This window comes from Mus caroli, chromosome 2, assembly GCF_900094665.2.
Source record: "Mus caroli chromosome 2, CAROLI_EIJ_v1.1, whole genome shotgun sequence".
In the NCBI taxonomy this organism is placed as follows: domain Eukaryota; kingdom Metazoa; phylum Chordata; class Mammalia; order Rodentia; family Muridae; genus Mus; species Mus caroli.
In genome coordinates this window covers 18,673,214-18,683,221 of record NC_034571.1, presented here as the reverse complement: position 1 = coordinate 18,683,221, position 10,008 = coordinate 18,673,214, and the positions used below count along the sequence as shown (strand labels likewise).

Here is a 10,008-nt window from a genome sequence, read left to right as displayed (position 1 = left end):
TAGAGGATCTATTAAAGTATTGGGCGTGCATGTACCTCCTTTTCTAGGATACAGGATGAAGAGATTTGCATGCCTGAGCATGGCTCCTAGAAATTTTGAGGAAGAATCTGGAGAAGGGGATTGGAGATCCAATTCACTAGCAAAAAGTACATGGACACAACATTTTAAATTCTGTCATCTCATCAAACTAGAAGCCAGCTTGAGCTATTAAGTCTGTCCCCCTAGGGCTAAGCTTTCCATCTATTAGAACAGTAGGCCCTTCTGCCTTCTCTAAGTGGGACACTGGGTTTGATAAGTGAGTCTCTGCCTGGGAAGTGAGATCTGTGGGCCTGAGGCTCAAGATGGATGGGCAGCTGCATGTTTACTCTCAGCAGCTAGGTTCTAGAAAGGAAAGTTATGCTTGTCCACCAGGGAGTACTGAACTACTTCATAACACTCTGGTGCACAGGTTGTTTTCTTTTTTGTGCTTCAGGGCATCCATTGGCTGTCTAGACAGCAAGGGCCCAAAGCTACAGTCATACTAAGGATCAGTATGTCTAGTCAAATAAGGTCTGGGCAAAGTTGTAAAGATTTGTGGTAGTTAGGGACAGGGCCTTCTTTCTTCTGTTTCTGCATCTTTCTGAGTACCAAAATGCCCATCCATATGGAGTGGGAGAATGCTTCCAGACTGGTACTTGCCTTTTGCATGTAAAAGTCCATAGTTCTACCAGCACTTAGATCTGTTCATCTGTGACTTAAAGTTATCATGGGAGCTGTTGATAATTCTCCATCCAGTTTACAGGGAAAGAAATGTATTTTCAAACTCTTGATTTGAATTTTAGCAATCTCTGCACATTCTAGTCACTGTGGGTCTTGATGGGAGGCAGATAAAAGAAGTTCTTAGGCTACCTTGAAATTGCTTGCATGAGGAATTCATTTCAGGAAAGGAAAAGAGCCACATGGGATAGTAATTCACTATTAGGGGTCTGGGGGCAGGGAGTCTAGCAGGAGAGACTTTAAAGTGTGGGATGGAGAAGGAATTTGAAGAAGAGAGCATCTGGGATGCAAACGACCCTTTCCCCAGACAGTAACAAAATGGCATTTGGGAGGAAGCCATTATTGTCATACAGAGGTCTTAACTCCCATGAGTGGGTTTAATATTCTGTGCTTATTACACTTAAGGAGTGTGCTGTACCCCTCTTTGCTAGGGCTGATTAGGTTTTATTTTTACCCTTTTTCCTAATTAATCCAGATGATCTAATAAAAGAATATGGTTTGAAAAGACACTTCAAGAACTTATATCAACCTTTGGTTGAAAGCAGGCTGTCGGGAAGCAGAGTGGACATGCTTGCCTGGATCTGGGTCCAAGCTGGGCTTGCCAGGCTTCTAGACGGGGTCTGCAAGGCCAACTAGTGCAACATCTAAACAGGAAGAGAATCTTAATTGTTGATCTGGTCAATTGTTTTTAGAAGTTTCATTTTTGTGTGTGTTTGCTTTGAAATACTAGCTTTAGGGATATGATAAGCCATAATATATTCTAAAGTAAGTTATTACATTTTAAAAGAATTTTGTGGGTTCTCTGTTAAAATTATCTTGCTAAAGTATTTTATTGTGCCTCCATGAGAAGAAAGATAGAAAAAAGTAAAGAAATAACTCTGGCTTATGTTTCATATCTGCCTCTGCAGTCTGTATAACCCATATAAAATAAAATCTATATGTTACAAAATAGGATTTCTTTTAATATATATTTTTCTTTTGTAAAATTATATGTATTTAAATACATTTGAAATGTTGCTCTAGGTAAATTAGAAATTCTTTTCCTAATACTATGAAAAAGGCAAAAGTTTTTCTTGTCCACATACATTTTATATTTACTTTGTCCTTTTCACTGTACCCCAGAGAACCTTTTATGATTCAAGGGTGATTTGGCACTATTTAGTACTACTGCTCTGAAGTGAAAATAAGGTTGGATTAACATACTATATTAAAAGGGAAGTATTTATAACAATTTTATACTTTCTCTTACTGATTAGAACGCAGCCTTTTGTCACTAATTATTAGAGAGGTATTCTAAACTTAAGAAAGGATTTTTAAAAGGAGTGATGTTTCCTGTTGGGCTTGATTTCTTTGTTTTTTGGTTTTTTCGAGACAGGGTTTCTCTGTGTAGCCCTGGCTGTCCTGGAACTCACTTTGTAGACCAGGCTGGCCTTGAACTTAGAAATCCACCTGCCTCTGCCTCCCAAGTGCTGGGATTAAAGGCGTGCGCCACCACCACCCCACTGGTTTTGATTTTTTAAAACTGTACTCTACTGTGACACCACGATATAGAAATAGAATTATTCTGGAACAAACTACAAATACATTTACACAGTTTGTGACAACTTAGCTGTCTACCTAGAGAACTGAAACAGTTTGATGAGCGAGGTGATTACAAATCTTGTCCCAGGCGTTCGATTTCTTCAATCAGGAAGTCAATGTCTTGGTGAGTTGCTGCAGGGTTTGAGATGACCATTCGGAAGAAGTTGACCTTGTCCCCTAAGGGTTGGTAGCTGACCATTGTGGTCCCATACTCCATCATTCTGGCTTTAATCACTGGCGCCACCTGTGGAAGAGAACACATCAGTGCAACGACTTTCTCTCTGTATCTCCTTTATGTTAGTTATGCAATCAATGTTTGTATGTTATGCAGTGCATCCCACAGCAAGTGGTGTTTTTAGTTTTTAACTAAACAGGACCACAATTTTCTCTTGAAGGAACTGCTTCAAGTTTTCATGAGATCAGCAAATAAAAATAGCTCAGAATATTAAAAACCCTAAATATAATAAGAGACTCTCCATCTTGCGGGAAATGAGAAGAATCTTTTCCTGGGGTTATATGGTTTAACAGTACTACACTGAAGAGAGTTTCACCCTAAAAATGCAAAGTCGTTGAAAGAAAGCACTATTAATGAAAATTATTATGAGGGGCAAGCCTCAGTATCAAGTGATGGATAAAAGCAGGAGACAGAGGGCTGGAGAGATAGTTCAGTGGGTGAGTGCACCTGCTTGAAACCATGAGAACCTGTGCTCCCCTAGCAGCCATGTAACAAATCCAGGAGTACATGGTACATGCCTCTAAAAAACAGGGTACACATCTGTAACAACAATGCTGTGGGGAGAAGTCAGGTTAGTCCTGGAGCTTACTGGTCAGCCAGCCTAGCTGAAATGGTAAGCTTCAGGTTCCTTTAAGAGACCCTGTATGAAGAGATTAAGTAGGGACTGGAGAGATGGCTCAGCAGTTAAGTGCACTGGCTGTTCTTCCAGAGGACCTGGGTTCAATTCCCAACTCCCATATGGCAGATCACGACTGCCTATAACCTCGGGTCTATGTGATCCAACATCCTCATTCAGACATACATGCAGGCAAAACACCAATGTGAGTGAAATAAAAAGGGCAGTTAAGAGCACTGGCTGTTCCTACAGAGGACCTGAGCTAAGTTTCCAGCACTTACATGGCAGCTCATACCTGTCTGTAACTCCAGGGAATCCAATACCCTTGCACAGACATACATGTAGGCAAAACACCAATGTGCATACTTTTTAAAAAAAAATTATTTATTTTATGTATATGAGTACACTGTCACTGACAGACCAGAAGAGGGCATCATATCCAATTATAGATGGTTGTGAGCCACCATGTGGTTGCTGGGGATTGAACCTATGACCTCTGGAAGAACAGCTAGTGCTCTTAACCACTGAGACATCTCTCCAGCCCTGCACAATTTCTTTTTTTTTTTAAGGAATTATAAAAAAAATTAAAAAGAAAAAAGAAAAAAAGAATAAGTCAGAGAGGAATAGAGGAATGCCTAGTGCCTTCCTTTAACCTCCCCTAAAGGGTACATCCCCCACTACCACACAAATGCATTAAAGAAAAATAAATAAATAAACACACTTCTGTCAACTTTCTTGTGATCCTAAACTTTTCTAGTTTTTTTTCATTCTTTTTTAAATTGTTTTCACTTACAAGTATTTCGAAAAAAAAAACAAAAAACAACAAAACAACAAAACAAAACAAAACAAAAACCAAGGCTGTACCGGTATAAAGACGTATCTAGGAGTAAATAGCTGTGTTGTGATTTCATGCACAGAGGAACATCTCAGACAAGATCACAGTGCTTTTGTTACGATGTTCATTGCAGCTCCTGGATTCTCTTTGCTGTTTCGAAATAAGCTTGTGCTCTCCAGCTCTGCAAACCAGCTTTTTGTCATCAGCTCCAAGAATTCATCTTCAACTGCTAACCAAAGCGAGCTTTCAACTCTGACAAGGGCCCTTTATTAAATATCCTTTGAAGCATCTACATGTCTCATCATTTTATGCCTATCATCAGTCATACCGTGGCACTTTCTCCCAGTCCATGTCTTCAGTCCTCTGTATCCTAAGTACTGTGCAGGTTTCCCCTACAGTGTCCCAACCTCAAGGAACCCTTTCCTGCCCACTATCAACGATCTTCTTCTGAGTTATACCCACAGGACTTTACTCAGAGTCTAACAGCAGCCTAATTTCTTAACTGGCCTTCACTGATGAGCAGCTACCTGTTCCCTTTCCTCCCCATCTGTAATCTGCTGGAAGGTAGGCAGACTACCCTTTCATTCCTTTGTTTCCTAACGTGGTGCAAGAAGCTGTAGAGGGCTTTCTGAACTCTAACAGGCAGGGTAGTAGCATGAGAGGAGCAGCTTGCTAAGACGAGACCTACATTTCAGTTGCATCTACTCAGATGCTTGCTTGCTCTGTCCACATGAATTTGCTACTGGAGTCCGGATATGTAGCATCTGATCTTTGATGTTCATTACAAAGATAGAGCCAGAAATGAGAAGCCAGAGATGCAGAGAAGCAGAGTGAGATGTACATGGTCATAGATTCAGTGGAAAATGAGGACCATCTCTTACATCACCAGCAGACCTCTTCATAATTAAACGTTGCACTTGTTTCTTTCGGAGGGGGCTAGTGTTTATGAAATAACATAGTTATCTTGAAAATGTATTTCCACTATATGTTAGAAAGCTTTTGTGTTTAAATCTTAGAAATGTATGAATGCCATCAAGAAGACATTCTGTAATGTCAAAATCTTGCCAAATGAGTTTTTCATTATTCCATAGCAGACTTTTCAAAGTCATCTCATGTATGAGGCCACATTGCTTCTTTACCAATTTGCTATGAAGCCCATTATGATGGCCTTTTGAAAGTCATCAATTACTGGAGGACTAGAAAAGCTGTTAAGAGATGAAGGTAATGGTCAGTGAATTGCTGGCCATAGTGGAGCACACCTTTAACCCCAGGATTTAGGAGGCAGAGTCAGGTAGATCTCTTGTGAATTCCAGGCCAGCTGGGCTACATAGTGAGTTCCAGGCTAGTCTCCTAGGTAACCAGAAATGCACCTACCAGATTCTCATCTTTACATCTTCATGAAGGAGTGAATGCTTGTATTAGTCATAACTGCGTCTGTTATCTAGATATTTGTTTGCTACCAGTGAACTCTTGGGAAAGGCTCATTGAATTTGGTAAAAGTTCTTTTCTCTTAAGCAAGGAAGTATGTGAGAAGTACTTACTATAGTCTAAACACTGTGTCCCTTCAAATTTCTCTCTTGCAATCATAATCCTCAAGGAGATGTTAGTCCTTGGGAGGCTCTGCCTTATCAATTAACACCCCAGAGAGGGTACAGTTCCTGGTCCCTCAGCAGATATGGAATCTGCTGACTGCTTGATCTCAGATTTCCCAGCCCCAGAACTGACTGTGAAAAATAAATTTCTGTTGTTCATAAGCCACCATAGTAATTTATTATATTGCAAGCCCCAAAGTCTCGGTACTTCAGCTCAGCAATTGACTTTTGGTGGCTTTTGTATACTATAGCACTGGACTAAGCAAGTTCTTGGCCTTGTATTGTTCAGAATTTAGCTTTGTTCTCTTTCCAACATGCAGGTGCACACATGCATATATGCACATTCACGTACATTTGTATATGTATCTGAACATGTACCTTCATATACAACACACACTAATAAATTAAAAAAAAAGACTACCTCATGTGAGTTTCATCACACTGAAAAATGTGGTTCCAGATTGCTAAAAGGCAGATATTAATGTTTTAAAAATCACCTGAGGGGTTTTCATCTACTGCAGTGGTTGTCAATCTGTAGGTCATGACCCCCATGGAGGCACATATTAGATACCTTTGCATATCACATATTTACATTGAGATTCATCAGTAGCAAAATTATAGTTATGAAGTAGTAATGAGATAATTTTATGGTTGGGGGCCACCACAACATGAGGAACTGTATTAAAGGGTTGAGTTATTAGGAAGGTTGAGAAACACTGATCTACAGGAATCCTATACTTCCCTTTATATAGAAGGGAATAAATTATTCCAGAAGGCCAGTAAGCTAAGGCGAGATTCTTAGCAGTAGGGAATATATGCCTGGGTAACCTGGCTGTGTGTGCAGCCTCCTGAGTCACTGAAACAATGCCTACAACAACTAACCTTCTGAGGTTCATGTATAAGTGATGGATGGCCCTGGCTGCCATTCCTACAGCACTGTGAGAAATAGGCTCCTGAGTCCTCTCCCTTTAGTGTGCACCATAAAGCAAACTGCATCCATGTGTAAATGTTGGGAGCATGTAGAGATTAAAGATATAATATATATATATATTCTATATGTGTTATATAGAATATATAACCAGTGGAGACTTCAGAGCTTTTTAAGCTCTGGAGTCAAACTTGCTGTACAATTTGGGGAGCATTGCATTTCCCACGGTCATTCAGTAAAATGGGACAGCAATAATGCTTGGCCACTTCAACACACACGAGCTGCTATGAGACTTTAAGTGACCTAAAATCTGATAAATGTGGAGCCTGGGGCATATAGTACACACAAAATGGTACTACTACTGGGTAGCCTGGATCTTGGTATTCAAAAGAGTCCTTTTCTTTTGTTTTCTTATTCTCTCTCTCTCTCTCTTTCTGTCTCTCTCTCTCTCTTTTTCTTTTTCTTTTGGCTGACACTTTCTCATACTTGAAGTGTCTTTTGTATTTGTAATTGAGTATTTCCGTTCAAAAACCAGTCATCTTCAAGGGCAGTTTTTGGTGATTTCTGAATGTCAGTAAAGATTGTCACCCAATCAATTATTTTAAGACATCATAAACTCTCTCTCTAGGAACAAGCAAGTGGAATTGTGAAAAATCAGGGGACAATGGCTTTGTACATCTGGGCTCTGTGAGAGCTCATGGAGGAGATGGGTTCAGGCTCCAGCTGGTATTCCCCACAAAGACATTGCATATCACAAAGAAGACGCATGTAGCAAAGTGTAGCCTCCCCTCCCCCAGCCTTAATGGTTCCACTATTTACACCTGGATGGAGCTTGCTGCTCAATCGTTCTGCCACGCCCACTGCTGGAGCCTGCCGCTTTGCTGTTCTGAAGCCATCACGTGGTCACCCTGCTACTGGACCCCAAGATTATTTGGCGGGAATTGGGCCCCTTCCCCTGCTTCATAACTGCGTGCAGAATAGTAAAATTGAGCTTTGATCGGAATGTCCGTCTTAGCTGCATCCTTTTCTCGCCCGCCTAGCCCTTCTTCTCTTCCAGGTTTCCAAAATGCCTTTCCAGGCTAGAACCCAGGCTGTGATCTGCTGGCCGGACACAACAGCAAAGGAGACAAGGAGCTCTCAGTACCTACCTTTGAGAGGCGGCTCATTCTCTCTTCATTGTCTTCCAGAGTGCGCAAACTAGGAGGTACAAACCAGAAGCAGACATTTGTGTGTTGAGGCTAAAAGGAAGAAAATAGGATTCAGGCCTGGTCTAAAATTCCAAGGAGGGTTCGAACGTTTTGATTCTTTAGTTCAGAAGACAACTCCTGTATTTAAATGAGTGATTCCCCTTGGCTTATCTCCCTTTCACATTCTTCAGCGTTGTGAGTCCACTGTTTATTCCAGCTCAAAGGAACCATCGTGCCATCTATCACTTGCCCCTATAATGGTCCCACTTAGCCAGAAAGCTCATTACTGACATCAGAAAACACCAGGAGTAAGCACTGGGACCGAGGACATTCATGGTGATTGTTGAAATGTTGAACACGTACCTTCCCATCAAACACCATTTCATATCCTTCTCGGTTTTTTATGATAGTGTATAAATACTCTGCTAGCTCCAAACACTTATCAATGTGTGCTTCAAACCCAGTAGTCCCCTATGAAAGAGAAGAAAGAGAAAGCATTAGGCAGACCAGGCATGTGGATAGCTCTCAGATAGAAAGGAGGGAACAACATGAGTCCTCTAGAGATTGGCAATCATTCTGCCATTTCCGGCCCTGTCACTTTGACACATCTTAGACAAGGATGCTCCTAGAGGTTTTTCTGGTGATTACCTCCCTTTAATTCTCCTCCCAAGGTGTGTTTGTTCCTTTTCATTAAGAGGCCCCACAGTTGACTTCTTTTGTTCCCAGGGCTTAATTCCCCAGGCAATTATTTTGATTACTCAAGGGGAAAATTTGCCTTTGCAGCTCAAAGATGCAATCATGGAAGTCATTAATAACAGAAGGGATAGGCTAGTCTTTTCCTGCAGATAAGAAGCCTTGTCAGGGATCTCCCCCTCCCCTCACTGTCCTCCCCACATGCCTGTTTGGCCCTCACTCATGATGCAAATTATCCGTCACCAAGCTACAGGTACTTGCTGAGTGTCAGTTGAGTCTTAGGAAGGTTGTCTTGGGCTTAGCTTTCTGGTGTCCTTGGTAGTGATGCAGGGCTCATGGCAGCTGGGTACATAAACCATCAGTGGCTTTTACTTCTCAGCTCTGGATACCTTGGATCTGGACTTTTGAATAACAGTACAACTGCCTTGAACTGGAATTATCTAACCAATGCCTGGGCACACTAGGGAACTGATTTAAAAAATGCTTTTCCTTTGCTAGTTCCTATATTTGTTAAGTGCAAATGGAAATCTCAGGAAAGCAGTTAATGCTCGGGAACTGGTACATAACTTAATCCAGCATGGAACTCAGAGGAAGTAACTTAAGTATAATAGAGTTAGGATGGGTGTGTTTATCTTTGCCCAAAAAGAAGACCTAACCAGCCCATGTAAAGCATGCTTCAGAATGAGCTAGCTCTATTGGAGAAATGAGATGGGTTCAGAAGATTGTCACTGAAGTGATGTTCTCCTCTGTCCACTCTTCCTCATTATTCCTTTTTAGGTGAAGCCCTAATTCTTGTTGGTATGGAAGAAAGATACACCCAGTAAGCTAAAGCAAGAGGGTTGCTGGGATTTGAGATCAGCCTGATCTCTAAAGGAGAATAGAATCTTGTTTTAAAATCATGTAACCATTGTAGCCAAATTTTATATGGTAGTTCCTGCAGGGAAAGTTTGATCCCTGTGACAAGCATGGCAAGGGAGTTTGTGATGGGAGAATTATCCTCACTTCTGGTCTATGCTGAGAAATTGGGCTTAGTATTTTGAGAACTATTATCATTTCATCTTGAAACAAAAATGAAGCTTTAAGTTGTAAGTCAAATGGAAAATTGTTCCATTTGGATGTCCAGACATTTGAAGCTTTGTGTAACAAATCGAAAGATGCTCTTAAGTACTGGTGGCTTGGCACTGCCTTTTCACCTCTCTGAATTCTTTTATTTCAGGACAGGAAAAGCTGACTCCCTAACCTTCCTTTCAGGGGTTGACCTGCTCCTGCCATTTGATCCACTCCTGATATTTTTTAAGTTACTTTTCTAAGAACCAAGGGCCACCTCATCCAGGAGCAGAGTCTTCAGGAATTGGTGCAGTGTGAGCTTATGTAAGTACAGCTAATGATCACCACTTAACGGAAACACAGAAGAAAACAAACAAACAAAAAAACGGTGTTTGAGAGAAGAGAGAGCTTCTACACTAAGTCTTTCTTAATTTACGATTTGACATTGTCAACTATTTTTTTTTCATGTAGAAACAAATTTACTTTTATTTGTTCATTCATTTATTTAAAGATGAGATTTCTTTTTTTTTTGATTTTT

The 10,008-nt window shown here is 40.8% G+C and overlaps 1 protein-coding gene across 2 annotated transcripts in view; it reads right to left on the bottom strand.

The window, feature by feature from the left end:
- Nucleotides 1–2,117: 2,117 nt before the first annotated feature.
- Gad2 (glutamate decarboxylase 2) overlaps nt 2,118–10,008 on the bottom strand; it is a 67,055-nt gene continuing 59,164 nt past the window's right edge. For both annotated transcript variants that reach the window (XM_029474674.1, XM_021151030.2), the window contains 3 exons: nt 8,094–8,201; nt 7,692–7,781; nt 2,118–2,581 (listed from right to left, as the gene is read on the bottom strand). In XM_029474674.1, the coding sequence (XP_029330534.1) occupies nt 2,408–2,581; nt 7,692–7,781; nt 8,094–8,201 (372 nt within the window). In that variant the 3' untranslated portion in view covers nt 2,118–2,407. The remainder of the gene's footprint in view (nt 2,582–7,691; nt 7,782–8,093; nt 8,202–10,008) is intronic.